Source organism: Pteronotus mesoamericanus, unplaced genomic scaffold (assembly GCF_021234165.1).
Source record: "Pteronotus mesoamericanus isolate MK-2021 breed Mesoamerican mustached bat unplaced genomic scaffold, CSHL_Meso_final contig_347, whole genome shotgun sequence".
Classification (NCBI taxonomy): domain Eukaryota; kingdom Metazoa; phylum Chordata; class Mammalia; order Chiroptera; family Mormoopidae; genus Pteronotus; species Pteronotus mesoamericanus.
In genome coordinates, this window is record NW_026555137.1 from 17,410,688 (window position 1) to 17,435,709 (window position 25,022).

A 25,022-nucleotide genomic window follows, 5' to 3' on the forward strand; every position below is an offset into this window, starting at 1 on the left:
CCAGGGAGAAGTTTAAAAGCTAACTGGGGGCCCTGGCCGGGTAGCTGGGTTGATTATAGCACTGTCCGCACACATCAAGGTTGTGAGTTGGATCCCCTATCACAGTACATACAAGGATCAACCAATGAGGGCATAAATAAGTGGAACAACAAATGGATATTTCCCGCCTCTAAAATCAATCAGTTAATCAATAAATAAAAACTAACTCGGTAAGGTTAGTCCTAGATCCTAAAGAGACATCTCACAGTTGCTCAGGGAGGCCTTCCTCCCAGCATGCCTCTGGCGCCACCCGGCCGCCCCTCCGGGAGAACTACAAGCCCCACTATGCACCGCGGGGGAGGCTGGGTCCACGGTGCGGGCTCGCGAGGGTGTTTCAAAGGCGCCGTAGGCAAAGAATCACGTTCATTTATACATCTTCCGCCGCCTTTCCATCTTCACACAGACGTCACCTCCAGGTGGGCAGACCATCTTATCTATTAGTAGCGCCTGCAGGGAAGCGTGCAGAGTCGCTTCTGGCGCCAGGCATGGCAGAAGGCAGGAGCGATGACAGCACGCGTGCGCGGGGTCCCCCGGGCCACACGAGGGGCGGAGCCAGTGGCGGCGAGGCTGGGACGCAGGCCGGAAGTGTGCGAGACCCAAGGCAGAGGCTTGAGTGGCTGGGGGCGCGCGCTTCCGGCCCGTGCGCTGTCGTCAGCGGATGCAAAGGGCTCCTCGGCAGACTCTCCCGCCTTCGCCTTACGTGCTCCCCCAACTCGGAGGCGCTCAGTTTGGGCTCATCTCACCGTAGGCCGTGACGCCATGAGCAACAAAGAAGGTGGCGTCCCCAACAGCGCTGGGCGTTATTTATCCAAAGGGGGGGACTTTTAGTTTTTTTGTCGGATTTCCCCTTCTTTCTCGAGGGATGCCCTCGCCCCTTGCAGGCTGGGGGTGCCGGCCCTGGTGACCTTTTCGGCCACACTGGCCCTCTCTAACACCTCTTATTTTCCTTAAATGCACGATCTGCTTTTTAAAAATCTTAGCTGGGTAATTACTCCATCTTGTACCAGAGCAAGGAACCTATTGGTGGTATCTTGGCTTAGCGAGCTTGAGGTTTGGGGGAAAGGGACAAGGCTTTCCCGTCAGTCGGCTGAGACAGCCTCCCAGGCCAGGGCTCTGTGGGCATCTGGCTTTAAGGAAGGAAGGGTTTGCCTGCCTGCGTTACGTTGTTTCACCTCCTGGGCTGGAAGAGCCTGTCTAACTTTTTTCTCCTTCTCTACGTAAGGATCAGGAGGGTTCAGGAAAAGGAAGCATGACAATTTCCCACATAACCAGCGAAGAGAAGGGAAGGATGTTAATTCATCTTCACCTGTGATGTTGGCCTTCAAATGTAAGTTCTCTAATGTCAGTTGACCAAGGAAGAGAACTAAGGACGTTTTAACAAGGATTGTTTAGCCATTGTTGTTCACAAGATGAACAGCCTCTAAGGATTTACGATGTGCGTATGTGAATAGTTTACTTTTTCTGGAGGTTTTGGATGATGCTAGATTGGCCAGGAAAGTCTTGGCTTTTTTTTGTTTTCCCTATTACCGGTCCACAGGTAAACATTGTGTCATGGATGTGAGACCTGCCACGTAACCAGAACTTAGTGTGTATCTGATACATAAAATATATCAGCTACCCACACACAGTCCCACTTGGTGACGGCGCGGTTGTGCCATCATCGCCGAGCGCACTTACGCGCCTGGGTGGTCCGGCTTCTGCTGTGCTTGTTGGAGCTCTGCTTTCATAGGCCTCACAGTGCAGTGGGTTTGTTTACACCAGCCTCACCACACACACTGAGGAATGTGTCGCATTACGAAGTGACAGTGGCTGTGATGTCACTGTGCAATAGGAGTGTTTCATCTCCATTATAATTTTATGGGACTGCCCTTGTATGTGAGGTTCATCATTGACCAGAGCGTCATTACATGGCCCGTGACTATGTATTGGGGGTTTTGTGTGTGTGTGTGTGTGTGTGTGTGTGTGTGTGTGTATCAGGTATATATATTGTATATATATGCACAGGTGTTTAATTAATTTCTTAAATGTGTATTGGTTTTGTTTCCTCAACTAGACTCTTGAAGATGGACTGTATTTTTGTTTTGACTGTAGCACTTTGCCCGGAGTGGGGACTCCTATCTCCTAGTGAATCTTGGGTGGATGGGTCAATAGATAGATATGTATTCAATGTATATTAACTTGGTCGAGTTGTTCCTCATTTCAAAACAGAACAAAAACAAAATTCTTGTCCTTCATCCAACATCGTGCACCTTACAGTTTCTGTTCAGGAACCTGAGAGGTGCTTAGCAGTTGATTCTACTGTGTAGTCATCTGGTGGCTGGGTTGGCCTGCGGGACCCTTGGCCATAAACAAGTTAGGGCATCAGCCAACGAGCAGCTCGGGTCCTCTCCACGCGGACCCGTCTGCTGCTGCTCCAGTGTCCTCACGGTGTGGCATCTGGCTTTCTCCAGACACAGCACGGATGAATCCGTGATCCCCTTAGGCCTGGTCTCAGACACTGTAATCTGGCACTCAGCTACATTTTATAGGTTAGCAGTGAGGCAGTTTAGAAGCTCTGCCTCATATTTAAGGGGCAGGGAATTAGGTTCCACTTTTTGAAGGGAAGAGTCACGTAATTTCTGGCCATGTTTGAAAACAAGCACAGCTCCTACTGTGCTCTCCAGAGATGTAAGACAACTAGTTGTAATTGAGTCGAGAGTGTGTTCATCATGGCTGTTGATTTCGGGAAAAATTGCAATGGGCTGAGTATGTCCACTCTCATCCTCTGACATGCTCCACAGAGAGCTGCCTGTGTCCCCGCACGTGATACCGTGTCCTGTTTCTGCCTGCCTTTCGCACATAGTTTCTTGTGCTTGGAGTTGCTTCCGATGTAAGGTGCTCAGGGTCCATCTGATGAGCTGTGGGTTTGCTCAGGACCTGGCTCAAGTAGCTTCTTCCCTTTGAAACCTTTCTGACATTTCTCTCCAGCACAGTTGGTGACAAATATTGCATTCATTCGTCCATTATTCATCCTTTCAGCCATGAAGTATTTGCTGAGCATCTACTGTAGTTCTGACATGTGCTAGGGAAGAAGAAAAATGTGGTTCTCACTTTACCGAACCTTTTGACTATGTTATAGGATGACCACATTTTATTTGCGTGTATCTCCGTTTCATACTGTGCTAATAAGCTCCTTGCGGATAGGAACCGTCTCCTTTAACTTTGTGTTCATTGTATCTAGTTCACAGCGGTCATTAATGTATTAATAACAAAAAAACATTTGATTGCCTTGAATATTAGGCAAAATCTAGCTTCGTTATTATCTCAATAATAAAACACCATGTTTTTTAATAAAAAAACACATGTATTTAGGTCCTTGTCAAATACATATTGGCTTATAGTTTATTTAAGGTCTGTTTTTTTTATTCTTGCAAAATAAACTTACTGCATGTTCTCCTTACAGGACAGGCACTTTGCTAGGTCCTTAGAGTGACAATGCTTCTCACATGAAGCGGTTATGAGGCTTACGTTGCTTTTGGTGTTTCAATGACTAGGGCTTGAAAATTAAGGAAGTTGATGTTATTTAAAAGTTAGAGACTTCTAATTTAAAAGTTCTATTTGAGGGGGGGGATATTTATATTGTATGTGGTAAAATAATTGTAAAAATTTTTGTTACTTAGATAGTTGGAAGTATTTTTTAAAATAGTTACATGTGATAATTTTTTGATAAGCTCCTGTTTCCCACACCACATATTTTTTAACAGTATGGACATCTCATTAGAAGGCTCTGAGTGGTAAAACCCATTAAAGCATACCTTGATTTAAAGAAAGAATATTTTGGTTACTAACAGAGTCTTTGATTTCCAAGTATTTTAACAATAAGTATGATTGTGTTTTCTTTATTGAGTAAATAATAGTTGCTTTATCATGCAGAGTAACAGTATTGCTTGATAGGCTTTAATTATAGACTATGCATGCTTATGGTCATAATAATGTATTCTTAGCATTTCAGCAGGAACTTGATGCAAGACATGATAAATATGAGAGACTTGTAAAACTTAGTCGGGATATAACTGTAGAAAGTAAAAGGACAATTTTTCTGCTCCATAGGATTACAAGGTGAGTAAATATCTTTAAAATTTATTACAATTGGGTACAATTTGGTATGTTTTGTATAATTGTAATATTTGATACCTCACTGGACAGTAACTAGCTGTTAGAATATTCTGTGACTGACTTTGTCAATGTTAGGATCAAGGATGTTAGCAGGCAGATTTTAACAATAAAGATTTTCTTTATAGATATAGGTAAATATCTTTTTCTTCATCAGTGAGCTTTGGTAGTTTGTGTCTTTCAAGGAATTTTCACATCTCATGATATTTCTTTGTTATACTTTTATTTATGTAGGATCTCTAGAGACATCTCTCAACCCTGGTGTTGGTAATTTGTGTCCTCTCTTTTTACTGATCTGTCTGGATCAATTTAATTGCTCTTAAAGGACCAAATGTTGGTTTCATTGACATTGTCTATTTTCCTATTTTATGTTACCTTTGATTTATTTTTTCCCTTTGTATACTTGCTTTGGATTCAATTGCTCCTCTTTTTCTGGATTCTTAAGGTGGAAGCTGAGATCAAAGAAGAAACTTCTTTTCTAACGTAGACATTTAGTGCTATAAATTTCCCTTTTAAGTCTCTAAGTATACTTTATTTTAGCTGCATTCCATGAATTTTGATATGTTGTGTTTTCATTTTCACTCAGTTCAAAATACATTCTCGGGGAGACTCCTAGGCTCCGTGTAGGTTTCTCGTCCCTCCACTGTCCCTTGGAAAGTTTCCAGGCACTGAGACAGGACAGCCTGTGGGGCCTGTGTCCTCTCTTTCACCTCTCTCCGCGTTCACTGTCCCAGGCTGCCTCTTGTCCAGTGTCTGAAAATCATAGTTTTGTATGTATTTTTTCTTTTTAGTTGTTTATGGTGGGAGGATCATTTCTGTCCACGTTACTCCATCCTGACTAAAAGCAGACATCTCTACATGTCGTGTTTTTATGAACATAGCTTTGTTATAGTTATGATTATAATATACATAAAACTTTGCATGCTCTTTTCACTTAAGAGTATGTTATAGCACTTTTCATGTTAAATAGTTTTTATAAAATCGGTTGTAAATTTCAGTTAGTATCTGAGTATGAAGAGTATTTATTTAGGTCGGTGTTAAGTGATAATTAGATTATTTTAGTTTTTCACTATAAAGCATCTGGCTGTTTTAAAAGTTCCCAATATCTTGATTATAGCGCTCCTGATATGGAAGATATATTGACCGAATCAGAGATTAAATTGGAAGGTGTCAGACAAAAGATACTGCAGGTGGCGCAGGAGCTCTCAGGAGAAGACATGCATCAGTTCCACAGAGCTATTACTACAGGTAAGTCTAGGCTCTCCTCAGTGCTAGCATTTTTTAAAATAGCGCGTTACATGATTTATATGTCAGTTGCATGAATTTTAATTGGTACTTGGAAAAATGTTATTGACTTTAAAAAGTTGGGACTGCTGAATGGTAATGTAAAGGTAATCCAAAAACATTTGTCTAACTGTGCAGTTATAGTCATTGATAAATTTTTAATAAAAGCCTGTTTCCTAGTAACTGTTTTCTCAGTTACTTTATCTCGAGTGTATAGGGTGAATTCAGACAAGGTACATCTCACTTTCTAACACAAGTCTATCTGACTGATGGCTCTAAGTTTCAGCTTTAGTCGCTTCGTAAAGGAGAATATATCCCTAGTGGACCCAAATTCCTCCTAGTGCGACTCCACACTGGAAATTACAGGATAGCCCTGAGTTTTAGGTTCATCTTCAAAGTTCCAGGCATCCTGGACTCAGTGGTTACCACCATTTGTAAACTGTAGTTGATCCTTGAACAGCACAGAGGCTCGGGGTGCCAGCCAACACTCCCACCCCCAGTGGTCAAAGATTCATGTAAAACTTTCCCAGAACTTGCTGATTGCCTACTGTCCACTGGAGGCCTTCCCGGAAACATAAACAGTTGGTTAATGCATATTTTATATGTTATGCGTATTATACTTCTACACTGTATTCTTAAAGTAAGCTAGAGAAAATATATTAAGAAAGTCATAAGGAAAATACATTTACAGTACTGTACGTATTGGAAAAAAAAAAATCCACATATAAGTGGACCTGCACGTTCAAACCCGTGTTATTCAAGGGTCAACAGTAGCATAAATGCATTGTTTTGGTTTCTTTAATCCTCACCTGAGGATATGTCTATTGATTTTAGAGAGAGGGGAACATTGACGTGAGAGAGAAACATCAGTTGGTTGCCTCCTGTATGCTCCCTGCTGGAGATCGAACCTGCCACTTAGGTTTGTTCCCTGCTGGGGAATTGAACCTGGAACCTTTTGTTTTTGTACGGGACAATGCTCCAACTAACTGAGCCACTCTGCCGGGGCTTCATTGTTTTTTTTAATATGAATTCACTGACAGGACAGATACTGTATAATTCACACATGTCCCAAATTTGCAAAGATAAAGTCAAAGGTTTATTGATATTTACCAGAGGTATATGAAAGTTCTGTTTCTTTCTATCAAATGCTGATTCCACTGAGCGCAGGTCAATTCCCACTGAAGTCAGATCAGTGGGAAATGAGTTCATTTCGTATTTGCTCAGTATGTGTCCCAGTGTAGTCTAAACGTTTAAAATTTCAACACTGATTTTTCAGAAATGCTGACTTGTAGTGTGTTGAAATGTCTTCATTTTTTTTTTGTTCAGTAATTATATTATTGAGGTATAATGGACATACATTATACTAGTTTCAGGTGTCCAGTCTAATGACATGGTTTTGCGTATATTGTGAAATGACCGCCATGGTAAGTCTAGTTAACATCCGTCTCTGTGCCCCGTTACAGAGCCTTTTTCTTGTGATGAACTTTGAAGATCTACTCTGTTAGCATCTTTCGAATATGCAGCACAGTATTAGTAACGGTAGCTGCTGCCAGTAAGAGGGTCTGCATATGCCAGCCAGAGCCATGGGACGGGGCGTGTCATTGTCATTAGACACTGAAGTGATAAACAGTTCTATGAGGAGTCACTATAATATATTCCCAAAGGAGACACATTCCCATCCTCGCAAGTTAGAATTTACTAGCAGGGATTTGGTGTTTTAAATAATAGCACACAGAATAAAAGAGACCTAATGGATTCCATTTGTTTTGTCACGTGGTGCATCCTTGACTGACTAACTGGGCGGGTTGGGAGAGGAGAGGCTGCTGGGAAGGTGGGGAGAGTGACAGCTCGAATAGGCCTCTAGAAGGAAACGTGAGAGTGTCTTTGTGAGCTTGTCGTAGGAAGGATTTTTTTAAATGACACAAATAAGCATTAACTGCTAAAAGAAATATGATCAGTTGAGTTTCACTAAAATTCAGAAATGCTCTTTATCAAGAGAGATCATTAAGAAAGTGAAAAGGTGGCCCGGGCCAGGTAGCTCAGTGGGTTAGAGTCTCGTCCCCATGAGCCAAGGTTGCAGGTTTGATCCCCGGCTGGGGCACATACAAGAGTTAACCAGTGAATGCAGAAATGGATGGAACCACAAATCAGTGTTTCTTCCTCTCCCCCCTCCTCCTCCCTCCCCCCTCCCTTTCTCTTCCTCCCTCCCTCTCTGTCTCTCCTTTCTTCTCTCTAAAATCAATTAAAAAATTTTTTTACATAGTTAAGAAACAAGAGTGGAAAGGCAAGCTGAAATCTGAAAGAACACATTTAAATACATATGTTGGATATATGAAGAATTTCTACAAATCAAAAAGAAGACAATTGAGCCCTCGCTGGTGTGGCTCAGTGGATTGAGTGCTGGCCTGCGAATCAAAATGTCACTGGTTCGATTCTCAGACAGGGCACACGCCTGGGTTGCACGAAGCAACCACACATTGATACTTCTCTCTCTCTCTTTCCCCCTCTCTTTAAATAAAAATAATAAAATCTTTTATTTAAAGAATTTAAAATGGACAAAAATTTGAACAGAGGCCCCAAAAAACGTACATAGTCAAATGGCTGATAAGCATCTGAAAAGATGCTCAACGTCGTTATTCACTAGAGTTAGTTCATAATGAAATGCCACTCACTCACCACCATGACATAACTTTTAAAAACTTAGGCAACATCTAGCTAAAGATATTTGCCTACTTTATGGTAACGTCTGGGTATATACCCGAGAGATGGGAGGTTTACGTTACCAAATGTTATGTGAGAAAGCTTATCACAGCTGTCATTGTCGTCATATCCTAAAACTGGGAAGTGACCCAGGTGCCTGTTAGGCACCCAGGAGGATGGAGAGTGTGGTGTAGCTGCACAAGGTAACACTACACAGCAATAACAGGTGGTGAACATACGCAGCAGCGCATAGAAATCTCACATACGTTCTCTGGGGCAAAGGTAGCAGATGTGAGAGAGTACCTGCTGTGTAATTCTATTTATGTGAAGTTCAGAAAGTCAAAGTAAATCTCGGGGTAGAGGTTATTGGGCAGGGGTTATTGACAGGCAGGAGGGGACTTTCTGCAGTGACGGAAATGTTATGTATTTATCTGGGTGGAATTACATAGGTGTACACATAGCAGAAATTCATCAAGTTAGACATTTAAGGTTTATATGAATTACAAACACTTTACTGTTTGTAATTTATAATTCTTTTTTTTTTTTTTTTTTTTTAAACAAAGTCAGTATTGACTACTTAGCTCCTTTTTCAGAACAGTTCTTTGCATCAGGAAATTGCATCAGTAATACCGTCTCGATGGCAGTCTTGTATCAGGAAGGAAACGCCGCACTCGGGAAGAGCTAGGTAGGGCACTGATAGAAGGGAAGCAGTCTTTTCTCCAGACGTTCCCACTTCACTGTGTCATGGAGAAGGATTATAAACACCATATTCTGTTTCAGGCCTTTGTTTACGATTCGTAAGTTTTCTTTGAAGATTACCTACTCAGGGGTCAAAAATGTAAAAATTCCCTAAGTCTCACTTTTCCATTAGAAATCTTTAAAACAAGGTTGTTTAAATTAAAGCAATAAGGATTTTTTTCTTAAAGTTAAGGAGTAAATCAGTCAAACGAAGAGGTATCTGGGACTTAAAAATTTGCTGACAGATATTTTATTTGATAAAATAGGGTTATTTATAATTAGAGTAGCATTAACAATATGTTGCTTATGAATAGCTTGCTGCTTGTAATTGTTAAATGCTTGTTTTGGTGTTACTCCAAGTAGTTGTTCTTTTGACTTGAAGATAAAACAATTCTGGCACTGAACTAAAGGAGTTCTGTGCTTTTCCTCATTAGGCACCGTGCTAATGGCACGCAGAGCGTTTCCCTGAGGGACACTTGTGTGAGCCCAAACACTGAGCATCCTCCTAATAACTGAACAACACAACGTTAGGTCTGTTTTCTGCACACTTCTTATCGGAGTAGATTACAGATGGTCCCAAGGGATGGTTAAACAAATGAACGGACCATTAGTTGCTTGAAATAAGCCACTGAGACATTTTTTGTGCCCTATCATGTTTTTGTTTTGTATTGAGAAATTGTATTGAGAAATTAACAGTTGGGGGGAAATGTCCCTTATATCCGAGAAAAAAATAACATTCATATGTATATTTTAGTTTTTATCACTGTAAAAATGAAAGTTGTCATTGTGAGACATTTTGATGCATGACACAAAGTTCAGACCCGATACTATAATTATGTTTGATGAACAGTTAATTCCTCTCTGCCCAACATGATATAATTTGATGTCCATTTGGTTTAGTGAATTTTAAATTTTTCCTGAGTATATTTTAATTTTGTCAGAAAGCATTCGTTTGCCTAATTTGAAAATAATTGTACAACTGAAGGAGTGGTTTGAAGACATCTGGCCCCACTTCCTCATTTTGTAAAGACACTCAGTGACCACATTGGGCTGGAACCTGACCTGCCTGGTCTGCTGGACCACCTTCTCCCCGATAGCTGGTATTAGAGCTTTATTCTCTAATTGTTTTCTCCAAAGCCAAAGGCTTTTACTTGAAGATCTCAGATTCTATACTGGTTAAAGACACTCGTACGGTCTTTAATTTTGCTTACATGGATAAGTAAAATAGATGTAGTTTAAATTTGCTTTTAAATGTGAGATGATTCAGGAAACAGTTTTTTGTGACTGTTAGTAAGTGTATATATCATACTGCAAACTTCTGTGATGAATACTATAACTGTAGGAAAATATCTATAGGCATTTTCTGGTTACAAAGAACTCAGTTTATACATGTTCTTTTTAGGTAAATGTCTGGTACACATTACATAGCTTGTCCAGGTATATGAAAGTCCTTTAGCTCAGTTTCTCTTTTTGCCTTTGAACATTCCTCTTGCTTTTCTGAAATCCTCTTTCAGAAAGGTGCTCTTTTGAGCTTCCGTCTGTTAGTCGATAAGGATGGGGCTAAGTAGGGAACATGGAAGAGAGTTGCTTCACTCCATTTTGGACATCAGCACCAAGTCAAAGAGGTCCTTATTCCCTGACAGACCGTCTTAATTTATAATGCTGTAATTGGACAGAGAGTAGCGATCCATTGACATAAGTTACCTATTACTGTTTTAAAAAGATTTTGTTTACTTTTAGAAAGAGGAGAACAGGGAGAGGAGGGGAGAGAGAAAGAGAGAAACACCAATGTGCAAGAGATACAGCAATTAGTTGCCTCTTGCTAACCTCCAGCTGGGAACCTGGCCTGCAACGCAGGCATGTGCCCTGACCGGGAATCCAACCAGCAACCTTTAGGTTTGCAGCCCGGTGCTCAGCCCACTGAGCCACACCAGCTGGGGCACCTATTACTTCTTACAGTTATGTTGCATGTTTGACTAGGGTAACATTTTGGAATAATAATGGCCTCTTTTGATTGTGAGTTAATACATTGAAACAAAAACAAAAAAAGAACAAAAAAAACCCACTGCTTTCTAAGTTATAAAATCTTGTCTAATTAAAATTAATACCTGTCATCCCTATTTTAATTCTTCTCTGTTCAGTGCAACTCAGCAGTTGCAGAGGAGGGCCCTTGTACCAGATGCGGACATGTTACTCTGTGTGAAGCCTATGGCGTAGGCTGCTGTTTGTACTTGACGGATGAGGATCTTGAAGTGCAGTGCAGTTGACGAACCTATTTGCCTTAGTTTAGGTAGCTAGGGAGAGACTGAATTGGCTTTTGAGCCTGGAACCTCGGCGGCGTTCTAAGCCCGTGCTTTCCGTTGCGCCTTTGTGCTGCTGGAGGGAGGCTGGAGGCAGGGAGGCGAGTGAGAAGGCTGTGGCGGCTGTTCTGGGCGTGACGCGCACGGGCTGCGGCTTGGTGGGAGCGGCGGGGTTGGGGGCGCATGCTTTCAGGGTGCGGGGGGCGGTTTTTTGTTGTTTTTTTTTAAGTTCAGGGGAAAGGGAATAGTCTTAGAAAACCTTTCAGTTTCTGGTTTGGCCACTTGGTTGAATGGGGATGTTTCTTGTTAGGAGGAGAAAGTAGGAAGACGATGGGTTTTGGTGTGGTTAGTTGGAGACTTGGGGGCATGCAGGTGGCCGGCCACCTAGGAGGCAGTTGGACATGTGGGTCTAGAGAGCTCAAGGTGCAGGATGAGTCTGCAGTCACAGCCCTGGCGTCGTCAGCCGAGGAGCTGTAGTTGGATGTAGAGACACGGATACGATTGTCCCAGGAGAGTCTGACACGGGTCCTGGGAACCTTAGCTAAAGGAAGCGGAATAGAGTGTGTGATGGAAAAGTCTCCCTGAAGGACCCAGAGAGGATGAGCTTCATGTGAGAGGAAAGCCTTCCCCTGTGAGGTGGGCAGTTAGGGTGGGCGTGGAGGCGGGCAGCTGAGGAGACTCTTGCTCGCTGGCCTCACTTTCCCACGTGCTGAGGGGGCCGGGGCGGGGGGAGACTGGAGGCAGGAGGGTGACTGGAGGCAATGAGGTGGGAGCCTAACCAGCAGTGTTTAATAGCCATCGTTAATCACTTTTGAAAGTTTAACCTGATCAATAAATGGGGTCTCCCCTGTGTAGAAACAGGAGTGGGTGCAGTGGAAAGCGGGACGGGCCATGGTTGGGATTTGGCTGGGCAGCTGCCCTGGGGTGACGGGGCAGAGGTAGGTGGCTGCGGCTTGGCGCACCGCGGCGGTGGTTGGGGTAGACTCATGCCTCTGTCTCTGCTGGTAAGTAGTATATTATTAACTGTGATGAGTAGTGAAGTTAATTAATAATACAGATTTCAGCGTATCTGGTTTATCTCAGAAGCCAAGCAGGCACTGTGAGTCCAAGATACTGCAGGAGGTTTGCAAGCGCCGCCATAGTAAATTGCCACAGACTGGTGGCTGAAACAGCAGTTTTATGTTCTCGCAGTTCTGGAGGCTGGAAGTCCACGGTCAAGGTGCTGTTGGCAGGGCTGGTTTTCCCTTTGGCTCACCGAAGGCTCCCCTCTTTCCAGGTCCCCACTCGGTCTTCCTCCAAGTGTGGGCAGCCCTGTCCTCTCTCCTGTTTCCTAAACCTCCTCTAAAGACTCCAGTGAGATTGGATGAGGACCCGCCCTAAGGGCCTCCCTTTAACTTAAGGACCCTTTAAAGGCCCTGTCTCCAAATGCCCTCGTAGTTGGTGCTAGAGGTTAGGGCTTCCACGGGAACTTGGGGGAAACATCGTTCAGCCCACAGTACGCACGTTTCGGTTTGTGCGCCACAGCCGAGGGCAGGCTGCGGAAGTTCTGTTCCTTTTGGTTGGGGAGACCAGCGAGTTGCTTTCTGTTAAGTCGGAGGTGGAGGAGGGTATTTGCGTTGTGCTGCGGAGCTGTGGCCCTCCTCTGTGAACCTCCAAAAGAAGGGCCCTGAGCGCAGAAGCACAGAGCGTTCGGGAAGGTTACTGGGAACTGGGGGTAAAAACAGGTGTTTTCACTGAACTCTGATACAGGGAACAACCTGATGGTCGCCAGATGGAGGGGGGTTGAGGGCTGGGTGAAACAGCTGAAAGGGAGAGCGACGTGCACGCCGGCGGTCACGGAAGAGTCATGGGCCTGGCACAGTGCAGCCCGGGGGAGAGTCCGCTGTAGTAACAATGTGTAGTGTCAGATGGGTCCTAGGTTTACGGGGGCGATCCCTTTAAGATACAGAAATGTCTAATCACTGTGTCATGCACCTGAAACTAATTATTGTGTGTCAGCTGTTACTGAACAATACAGAAAAATAAAACAAAAATAACTCTGGGTCTCCTGCAGGGCGTGTGCCCGCAGGCTGTGGTAACAGGCTGGGGGGCTCTGGGAGCCGCGCCCCTCCGAGGCGCGCCCCTCGTGCGGGGGGCAGCTGTCTGCACACAGGGAGGCGGTCTGGGCGAGGGGTCTGTCCTGCGTCCCACCCCAACCAGCGACATCACAGACCTCTGCATTCTCTTCCTGTTCCCTCTGCCCCCCGAGGCCAGAAGAGAGAGGAACGGAGAGCCGCTGACTGGTGGGAGAGGCGGAGGCGGGAGTGGAGGCCGGCGGCGGGATACCAGCACGGGCAGGGTCCCCAGTCGCCTGTCACTTCAGCGGAGGAAGGAAAAGTTTGATGCTGGACCCAGTAGCAAGTCATGGCTCAGACAAGGGCTTCATGTAGCTCGAGAAACACATCAAACAAGAGGTCTTCCTGGCAGCATCTAAAAATCAAGAAATGACTGGAGTTATCAGAATGAATTGATGAAGAATTTATGCTGTATCTTATGTTACTTGCTAAGGAGTTTTATAATTGTAACAATGTAACAGAAGAAAAGAAGTATTTAAAAATTGGGGCTTATATTGAAATATGTAATAACTTATATTCCTGTTAAGAATATTTTGGCCCTGGCTGGTGTGGCTCAGTGGACTGAGTGCCTGACTGTGAAGCGAAGGGCCACTGGTTCAAGCTCTGGTCAGGGCACAGGCCTGGGTTGCAGGTTTGGTGCCCAGTCAGGGCACGTTCAAGAGGCAACCAATCGATGTTTCTCTTCCTCCCTTCCCCTCTCTCTAAAAATAAATAAATACAATGTAAAAACAACCCCAAACTCTGCAACTCACTCCCAGGGCGTAGACAGAGCTGACAGTGCAGAGGGGCGCTGGTGAAGGGGCTGCTCGTGCAGCGATGAAGTAAATGGGGAGCGAGTGTGCGGCCTCGGTGTTCAGAGTCACGCTGGGGGATTCAGAAGATTTTCCACAGGGCTGTTAACGTCTGAACTCAGTCGCGCGTGCTTGCCGTGGATGAAACCTGCTCGGTGAGGGGAAGTGGAAAGAGAGGCTTTGCTATCAGGCCCCGGTTTCGATGTTTGCTTTGATAGCCTTAACTGTATGACCTTGGAACCAAGCTCACAACCTGTTTGAGTTTCAGCTTTCTTCCCTGTAAGACGGGAACAGTAATAGCAATCTCGTGGGTTCTGAAAATTAAATATAATATGGTTATGGGGGGTATTTCTTACTTTGTTTGGCACAGGTTTACAAGTGTTTTGTTTTCTTCCCTTCTGGAATTTAGCAGAATTATTAACATGTGTGTTAAATTCTGTTTTCGTTTTGGAGGACAAGCCAGTAATGCCGATGTGTTCAATATACAGTCTTCAGGGCTAAAGTAAAAGCGCTGCTCAGGTAGACAAAATCCAAAGTAGGCAAAATGCAGGTTGGTGGAATTGAATTTAGTTTTGCTATGGGTAATAGAACTTTTCATACTGCACAAGACTAAGGCATATAGATATGCTTATTTTCAACATACCGTTTATTTGATAATAGATTTTTATTGGGGTGACTTACGAATCAAACATAGATGCTATTTTACGTTAACGTTTCATGGTCTGGTAAAGCCAGCTTTTGAAAAATGCCAGGTGGTAGTCTTACAAATTGTTAAAAAATGCAATTTTTAAAAATTGAGATAATTTACATAACATAAAATTAACTTTTAAATTACATAATTCAGTGGTTTTTAGTATAGTTGTGAGGTTGTTAGCCTTGATACCCAGCTACCACCACTACCTAATTCCAGGGTATGTTTATCACCCCGAAGTAAACCTCTCATCCGTTTAGCAGCCACTCCGTATTTCCCTTCCTGAACCCTAATACCCTAACCCTAAGCAACCACTAACCTACCTCCCACGGAACTTCCTGTTCTGGAACATCTCACGCACACAGAGCCATGCAGGATGGCCTTCTGTGCCTGGTTTCTTTCACTCAGCATAATATTTTCGGGTTCGCCTATGTCATAGCATGTATCAGTGCTTTATCTCTTTTTATGGCTGAATCTTGTTCCATTGTACATCTGTACCACATTTTGGTTATCTGTTCGTCAGCTGAGAGACATTTGGGTGGTTTCCACCATTTTGGCTATGGTGAGCAATGCTGCTGTGAGCGAACGTCTGCCTGCACATCTCTGTGGGCATACAGGTTCTTTGGTACATGCCTGGGCATGGAATTGTTGGGGGTGGACGGCAGACAGTTGTTTAAAACACTGAAAGCCTGGAAAGAAAGTGGAGACATGAAATGTGAATTTATAATGAAACCTCTTGTCCGTTCGCCTTCATGTATGGTGTTTGATGGAGTTTTGGATTAGATGTATATTGCTTAAATATTATAAGAATAAGTAAAAATAATCAGGAACTTTTCATTGGGTTTCCATGTATATGTTCTAATAGAAGAACAAGGAGAAAAATAACATTACATAAAAGCAACCTGCAAACTTGTCTCTTACTGGCAGCTGTGTCTGTAAATAATTCTGATTGGATTTAGGCCAAGGCAAAAGCAGAAGGGGAAGGCATTGTTTGATGGGATATGGCAGTAGGTTGACATTTTTCACCTTGGGGACTATTCACTGAAAATTGCGGATGTCCTTTTCATCAAGTTGAAACATAGCTTGTTTAAACATCCTTTTACCTAAATGTGACCAAAAATGCTTTTCAATGTTTGGGGCCAGATGTCCTTGAACTTTCTCTATGGTATATCATGAAACCTAATTTCTATGGAGTAGAAATGGCCACTTCATCTCCGAAGTAACTTGAATCAAACACATCCCAAAGACAACTTAAGTAGTGACTTTCGGTGTCTTTGCAAATGTAATATTTGATAGCCACCGACATTAATAGAGGTTGGCAGCACAGATGAGATTTGAGCGTTCTTGTTCCATAGGCCCTTTTCTTCCCTCTGCGGAACAAGTCAGGTGGCCCTCTGATTCCGGATGCCATCAATTTGAACCTCAATCTTGTAGGAGTGTTTCTTTCATAGTGGATTACAGTGAGATTGTTCTGGACATTGGAATACCAGATTTTAAAATATTTTTGTCAAAACACTTTGAGTTTTAAAAAATTAGGAGAAATCGGGATGGTTATAAGCGATCTGCTAAACACTGGAGTCTTTTCTATGTATGAAGGGCTGTCCTTGGGGATGGGGGAAGGAGCAGAGCTGTAAAGGCATGATCTGTGCCCTCCAAAGTTCTAGGGTGCAAAATGGGTGATTATACAAAGCCAACTGGAACATAATTAAAGTACAAGTTTTACATAGTGGGTAGAGAGGGTGCTGCCTTAATTGGAGTGTATCAAAACATCTAAACTCTTTTTACTGGTAGAAAAAGATTTGAGAGAGGTCGCCCTAGGGGCAGAATAGCATGGGATCATGAAAGCATGTATATGAGAAGCCACAGACTAAGTTGAAATAAAGCGCAGAGACAAGCTGGGAGCCGCCCCCATGGAGACGCCAATGGCACTCACCGCCTTGAGCAGCTAGTCCCCCCGCAGAGGGCCGCTGGGGTGGGTGTGCACCCCAGAGCCGGGGAGGCGCGCTCTCCTCCTGTGCGGGCCTTCCAGGGCCCTCCCCCGGCAAAGTGTGACGTGCCAGCTGACAGAAGAGGAACACTTGAGGATCCACATCCATTGTCGAAATAGTGGAACGGAGGGACAATAAGTTGTCAGGTGGCACATTTGTTACTGATATTTCTTTTTATTTTTTTCCAGTTTACGCTTTAATGATTGTAATGATGAATGTTCTTGTGCATACTGGCACGCACATCTTGTTCAGCTCTTTCATAAGAGCTAATAAGCACACTAGAACGTAATTTAGAGATGTCCTTGAGTTTTGCTGTTTGCTTTCGTGCGTGTGAATTATTTCTGGAAGGAAGTGAGAAATATAGATTGTCTTTAGGGAAGGGAACTGGGTAGTCATCTATTCATAAAACTAAAATTGCAAATATTTTTATTGAAAATGTAGAAGATGTTATCTGACTTGTTAAACTCAACTTTATTATTTCATTTCTCAGCATGTTGAGGTTTATGAAAGTGTCCTTTTCTATCACGTCCTATTCTATCAGCTGAAGGCATCTAGTTTCTGATCTTTATCATCAGCAGCAGCTCAAAATTGGTCAGGATATTTTCATTTAGTTGTTTCCTCTTATTGCTGCAAAACCAGATCATCCATTTCTCTTTTTGCCTTTGACCTTGTGTGGCGTTTGATGTGACCATACCGCAGTGGTCAGCCTCCTCAACACTATGGCTGTCTAGTCTGAATTTTTTTTTTTTTAAAGATTTTATTTGAGAGGGGGAGGGGAGGGAAACATCGATCCTCTAACACACCCCCAGCCAGGGACCTGGCCTGCAGCCCAGGCATGTGCCCCGACTGGGAATTGAACCCACTAACTTCTGGTTTGCAGGGTGCCGTCCAACCCCCTGAGCTCACCCTAGTCAGGGCTGTAGCCTGATTTTCTGTGTCAGTCCCTAGGGCGTCGTTTGGTGGACTTCGTCGCATGCAGTGTTACGGAGACAAATCCTGATGATTCTAGATGAAGTTACGGATTTTCTTTCTATAATCAGAATTCGTGTGTTTACAGTAAAGCCTTCAAAAAGAAGACTAAGGCAGTTTCTTAACCTGACAAAAATGATACTCATTTAAAAGATGCTTTTTCCCTGTATCAACTTACAGGTTACAATATAAGAAAATAATATTGAAAATTGTGGCTGTAGAATTTAGTTGTTTTAAAATATTTGAAAAGGTATTTACAGTACAATTTTTGACTTTTAACAAATTTTTAATTCAATGTGAATTTCATAGAATTTCCTTTTTTTCTTTTTAAATTTTTGTTGAATTTATTGAGGTGGCCTGAGTTAATAGAATTATATAGGGTTCAGGTGTACAATTCTATAATTTATCATCTGTACAGTATTTTGTATTTTCACACTTTTATCTGCATTGTTTAAAGTGGTTTTTACTTAATAACATTTTAAGAAAGATCAAAGTGATCTTTAATTGTGTCTCAGTTGATTATCTATATTGCTGCTTACAGGAGAAAGACATAATCTGTATAGTTTCTGTTAAAGCCTGTCAGGATTTTTATAAAGCCTTTTTTTAAATTCTTAAATTTTTTTTCTAAGAAACTTTGACATTTCTCTGTAGGAAAGAGAGTAGGTTTTTAAAACTAATGACTCACAAAAGAAGAAACCGAATACGTTTATATTCGAGCTGTCTGTATGCGGTTCGGTCCCAGAAGTGCTGCTCTGTTCAGTGCTGGGCCGCCCTGTGCATTCACAGGCGATTCTTTGTTTTCTAAGCATCAAATCTAGAGCTCATGTTATAGTTTGCATCCACTAGGCTTTTGTTTAGCTAGGGCATCCCCTAGCAAAAAACTCCATTTGAAGTTTTTTATTTTCACATTCTTATTATGTAATGGTTGTTTCTTAGTCATTTTCTTGGTTGGTTTTTCAGGACTACAGGAATATGTGGAAGCTGTCTCTTTTCAACACTTTATCAAAACACGATCACTTATCAGTATGGATGAAATTAATAAACAGTTGATATTTACAACAGAAGACAGTGGGAAAGAAAATAAGACCGTAAGAGTTTAAAACCTTATTTCATATTTATTCCATCGTTTATATAACAGTATAATGATTGTAGGAGATTTACTAGTGGTAGGAATACTGAGATGGAAATGTTCTTTCTAAAGTGTGGTTTCATAGATTCCCAGTCAGGGAAATGGCCTTTTTGAGTATTTTAGTTAGTGGGTAGAACAGAACGACTGTGGGTATGTTGAGAGAGAGTAATACTCTTTACCTAAAGCTTTACTGAGTGATTACTGTAAGTTCATTTTGGCTTTACTGTGTATCTACTGTATGTCCTTTATAAGCACTGTCTCATTTCATCCTTCTGTTAACCTAGGCAAGAACGATCACCCTCATGTTACAAGGACGGAAACAGGTTTTTAGAGAGTTTGAGTAACTGTCAAAAGCCACGCAGCCAATAAGGTGGCAGCCCCGCTTTGAAACCAGGTGTCCCGAATCCAAACCGGTGCCCTGTCCACTCTGCCAGTGCTGGTCGGAGTGTGCCCCGGGGGCCCTGTGCCCGGAGGCTGCCCGCAGGGGTGTGTGAGGGCCTGAGGTAAAGGTTTTGGAGTGGGCAGCGTGTGGCACACCGCATGTAAGTCCTCTGTCGGTAGCTGTCATTATAAAAGTTCATATGAAGATGTTATACGGTGAGACCTATTAGTCACTCAGTTCCTGATGCTCGTATTTGAAAACTGTATAGCTTTTCTGAATTAAGAAAGGAAAAACTTTTGCAGTTTTGACTTTTAAATAAATACTATTTTCCCCTGGGTTTCAAGATAGAATATTTAGACAACGAGGTAAGATTTTGAATATTTGCTATTTCCTGAGATACCTGTATACTTAAAGATAAGATTAAATTTTTTCTTTTATTTTTCATCTTTTTTTCCCTTTATTTTATTATTTAAAAATTAGGGAGACAGAAGATGGAAGAAGATATGGAAATAGTGCTTTCTTGAATGTTAACTAAAATGTTAATATTGAAAATTGAGACTTATTTTGGCATGACAGATACAATCTTACTTGAAGGAACTTACTATGTATTTTCTCAATTTTTAAAATGATGTGAAGTTCATTAAGGAGGAAATTCGTTTTGGGAAGTAAAATTTCTTCGTAATCGTTTAGTGAAGTTACCACAACTTCCTTTCACAAAGCTCTCTAATTCATAGTAGAAATATCAGGGCGGACAGTGAAGAGGAACCAAGAGTAAGTGCACAGTGTTCAGGATTTCGGTAGTAAATTATTCTAAGACTGTGGTGTCATAGTATTCGTATACACTTTTCAAATTGTTAAGATCACAGTTATGAATAATTTTTCCTTTTAGTGCTAAAGATTCTTGATGCTGAAAATTCTGGGAATTCAAGAGATGAAGACATTTTGCTCTGATGTTCCTGTTGAATATTGTGAAAACCATTTAATTTTTTAAAATTTTATTATGAAAAATTTCAAACATACAGAAAAGAAGAAAAGACAGTAATACATGAACACCCATGTACCAGCGACCTGGATTCATTAATTTTCAACATTTTGCCATATTTACTTCATCTCAATATTTTTTGCTAAGCCACAGTAAATTACAGATCTGATGATATTTTATCCCTAAATGCTTCAGATCCATCGTGAAAACCTACATTTTAAGTAGCTTTCTTTTTCTGAGTTTCCATTATCAGTCAGTAAAACAGAATTGATTTCCTTGCTTTTTGTTGCAATTTGTTAATTTTTTAACATGCCTTTCTCCTCCAAAAATCAACTTCTTAGTTATGATCAGGGAGTTCCTTCTGTCTCATGATAGAAATAAAAACATTAATATTTTAATCAAAAGTTATTTCTTAAGGGACCTGTAAAATGCAGCCCTTATTCCCTTAGGACAACCGGGGTACCCTTTATACAAAGATGCCGGGTACCTGGCCGAGTAGCTCGGCCGTTGAGAACGTTTCCCCAGTACGCCAGGGTTGCAGGTTCTCTAGTCAGGGCACACACAAGAGTCAACCAATGAATGTGTAAATAAGTGAAACAGCAAATTGATGTTTCTCTCTCTCACTCTCTCTCAAATCAATTTAAAAAAAAAAAAACAAGCCAGTTCTCCAACAGTTCATAGGAACAAAACAGAGCAGATATTTTATGTCATGATGTGATTTCAGAGGCATCAGGGGGATTGGGAAGCTGGCTTTGGATGTGCACCCAGCCCTGTCATTAACTCGCTATGCTCCCTCTGGGGTTTCTTGAACCCCATCTCTCATACTTGATATTCAGAAGATTGAACCAACAGTGTTGAGTGATCTTAACAACAGCCAAATTTGACTGTCATTTCCTTGCTTAATTCTCAGTGACTCTGTTATCTATAAAGTTCACGTTCCTTATTGTCACTTTATAGTCCTCTCCTAGATTCATCCTGTACTAATTCTTATTTTAAACTTTACTTGAAAGAAATCGCTTGCTAGTTCCTCAACTGTACAATCCAGGTCTTACCTGCATGCCTTTGCAGCTAGGTCCGCTCCTCAAACAGCCTCCGGTGTAACTGCACTCTCAGCTGAGACTCATACAGACTCTTAATAACAAGCTAAGCGTTACCTCTTCCAGAAAGAATCCAATATATAGAGAGAAATCGATGTGGAGAGAGGAGGTTTACATGATGATGGTAACGGTGACATTTATTGAGTATTTACTTTGTGTTGGGCATGATGCCAAGAACTTGGTAAATGTTATCCTTGAAATAAACCTCTGAGGTAGGTACTGTTATCCCATTTTACAGATGAGGAAACTGAGGTTTAGAGAGATGAAATAACTTGCCCAAGGGCATACACCTTATGAAGCAAGGTCCTGGAAGAGGTGGGAGGAGATGGGTCAAGGTCATTTGGAAGAGTTAACCTCAAACAAGAGGAGGGACAACTCATCATCTGAGACTGGAGGATAGAAGGTAAAGATGGATGTGGACATAAGTTTTTTTGTTTTTGTTGTTTTTTTTTCATAGGCATAAGGTAATTGAGAGAGCTTGTGCTAGGTGATCTGGCAGACGATGCGGCCATTGAAAGTAGGCAGGATTGTCTACTGAGAGTGAAGAGGCTTGGGATTGAGTAGGGGGCTGAGGAGAGTAATGAAGGTTGGAATAGTGTTTAAGGAGACTGGAGAGAGGACCATTTAAGAATAAGTAAAAGGATTGGTGAGTAATTTGTAGTGGTACAGACTGTATAGATGTAATTATTATATTTTCAGCTTAGTGGTACACAACCACTTAAGTAAAGGACTAACAAAAATAGGTTTTAATATTGATTCAGGCTGGTGCTTTTGCTGGATGCAGTAGAAGAACAGGAGTCTAAAGGAGCTGAGGAGGATGTAGGCAGAGAGTAATAAATGAGGACGGTCAGTGCACAGTAGGGACAGAAGAGAGGCCAGAAAGGGACCGCTTGGCTTAGGAAAACAGGCATTGATCACAAACTTGGAGGGCTTTGAGATTTGTCATTCAGATGAGGAAGTGCTTGTCATGCAATAAAGTAACTGGGCCTTGGTTAAGAATGTTTTATTTTGTATGTCAAATGAAGTTGGAAATAATTGATTTTATAATGATACAGTGTTAGATTTCAAGATTGTCTTGAACTAATTTAACTCAACCCCCTGCCCAAGGCATGGATTCTTCTTGTAACATCACAGATGGTCATTAAGCAAAATAGATCATTTTATTTAGAGATTAGTATGGTTGATCTGCTGTTGAGTTTGTACCTTAAAGTAAATGTGATACATGCATATTCACTCCGTTTCACAGTGTAATTTTCTGTGTGTGTGTGTGTGTTTTTTCACCAGCCCTCAGCTGATGTGGAGGAGAAGCAGTTTGATTCATGGGAACTGAAGATCACGCCTGTCGATTACCTCCTGGGAGTGGCCGATTTAACGGGGGAGTTGATGCGGATGTGTATCAACAGTGTGGGGAACGGGGACATTGACACCCCCTTTGAAGTGAGCCAGTTTTTACGGCAGGTTTATGACGGCTTTTCATTCATCGGCAATACTGGACCGTACGAGGTTTCTAAGAAGCTGTATACCTTGAAGCAGAGTCTGGCCAAAGTGGAGAATGCTTGTTATGCCTTGAAAGTTAGAGGTTCAGAAATTCCGAAACATATGCTGGCGGATGTCTTTTCAGTTAAAACAGAAATGATTGATCAAGAAGAGGGCATTTCTTAGAATAGCCTTTCTCAGTTATTATTCTCCTAAGAGAGACCAGTTTGTAAGACTGTTATTTAGTATTTTATTTGATTTTACTGTGGCTTTTACATAGAAAAATTTCAGTTGTACTTGTTTTAAATTATATACAAGCTGTACATAAAATTATTGAAATGAATCATTTTCTATCTTACTCATGAAAGTTTGCATACAGATGTTTGCATATATGCCTATTTGAACTTTTGCTGGCTAAATTTCATCACTTTGTGATGTGAACATGCTTCAGAGCACTTTCTGCCATATCTGTTTTAATTGACTTTGTGTGAATTTTTGCGTGGTAATAATTAGTGGAAGCCATTTATAATTTAAGTTGGTGGTTTTGTTATATGTGAAAAGGTTTCTTAGTTACACATCTGTGACTTGAGCTTTTCATTTAAATTTCTTGGTAATATTGTGTCAAGCCTCTAAAATAGGCTTATTCCATAGAACAGAATTAAACATCACTAAGTTACCAATATACTTTAGTTTTATGTGGCATTGTGGTAAGAATTCACATTATAATCTGACTACTTTAGGTCATTTTGAATCCATTGGAAACAGCCTTTCAGAAAAGTTGACAGATAGCCAGATGTTAGTTTCTACATTTAACTTTTGTTCTTTATCACAGAAAGTCTGACAGAGAATTGGAGCTAATACCGTAATATTTCCACTGATGTTTGAATTGAATTATATACTTGTACATACAACTGAAAAGCTTTTAGTAATGATTACTTAGCAACTTTTTTGTTGTGTTATAGTAACACTAGGCATGTTTAGAGACTTTCCTATTCTAGCATCTATAAGAAATTACATTTAATTATAATGAAGTTTTGAAATTTTTGAAATACTAAGGTAATCAAACCTTTATAGTTGTCCAGTTGTGTTCAATGATAGTATAAAAAGTTGCCAAAGAAAATTTATCCTGTACAATTCAGCAATAAGACAATTGTCAACACAGTTGGGAATAACAGTGGTAGTCTCTAGTTACATTTAGGATTGGAATTTGCCTACTGAAATTAGTTATAGATTATTCCCTGTGATGTGAAACTGACTTGAGCAGACATTTCCATTTGATTTTAGGAGTTTTGAGAATCTCCATACTGGATTTTATTTTTGGAAATATTAGTTACTCTTTTTAAGGGCCAATTCTTTGAAAATGTAATTTTCCCCAAAACATTACTTGAAGGGGGAGGGAAAAAAACCCCATAGGCATACCTAATAAATTAGGTTGGTTGGTGAGTTTTGGTGGCGGTGAGTTTTTTTGGTTTCCCTATTCAAAGATATATCACTGAAATGTAGTCTCATTACATATTTATGTTTCCTCTGCCATTTGATGTTAAATTTATGTTAAAAGTAAAATAAAATGCTGGCACCACCTATTCAAATTCTAAAGTCTGAAATTATAATTACAGTATTTTTAAAATTGTGCTCGGTGTATACAAGCAAGCTGTTTTCACCCAATGCACAGGATGTTAGCTTTTGTAATATAAACATACATGTTAGAAAAGTATATATTATCTGCCTTATTAAATATTCCTTGAAAAACAAAAAAAAGTAAAATAATAATGGATTGATGACTATCTTACAGATGCTTAAAACTGAAGTCTTTGAATAAAATACTAAAACATAAAGTTAATCTTATTTTTTGATTCTGTTGAGAAATACTTAAACTGTTGTGTAATTTCTGGCTCAAACAGGAAACCTAATGTAATGGGGAGATTTATTATTTCTTAAAATAGGTCCAGAGGTCGGGAGAGTGTCAGGAAAGACATCTCTTGACTTCTCACTCCCCAAAACTGGCTCACATTCTCATTCCTCTAAACCCATCGGTCGAAAGGAGGATTAGTTCACCTTGGTTGGCCACAGTGCACTTTTTCCAAGAGGAGAAGGGCAGGCACTAGAAGTCAAATTGGTGTTGACCTCACAGTGGAGCAGGCGTGACCTTTGAGCAGGCAGTTAACCGTGACCACTGCAGGTAGCGGGGTG

The 25,022-nt window shown here is 41.3% G+C and overlaps 1 protein-coding gene across 1 annotated transcript; it reads left to right on the top strand.

The window, feature by feature from the left end:
• Positions 1 to 601: 601 nt before the first annotated feature.
• TSNAX (translin associated factor X) lies at positions 602 to 24,667 on the top strand. Its single transcript, XM_054576749.1, has 6 exons — positions 602 to 814; positions 1,262 to 1,366; positions 4,023 to 4,137; positions 5,309 to 5,439; positions 18,727 to 18,854; positions 22,641 to 24,667. Exons 1-6 carry the CDS (start codon positions 799 to 801, stop codon positions 23,016 to 23,018), a joined length of 873 nt encoding a protein of 290 aa, XP_054432724.1. The 5' UTR covers positions 602 to 798; the 3' UTR covers positions 23,019 to 24,667.
• The last annotated feature ends 355 nt before the right edge of the window (positions 24,668 to 25,022 follow it).

Coding starts and splice junctions, on each gene's coding strand:
- TSNAX (XM_054576749.1), top strand. Junction 1,367..4,022: donor TGTGATGTTGGCCTTCAAAT/GTAAGTTCTCTA, acceptor ATGTATTCTTAG/CATTTCAGCAGGAACTTGAT. Junction 4,138..5,308: donor CTGCTCCATAGGATTACAAG/GTGAGTAAATAT, acceptor TCTTGATTATAG/CGCTCCTGATATGGAAGATA.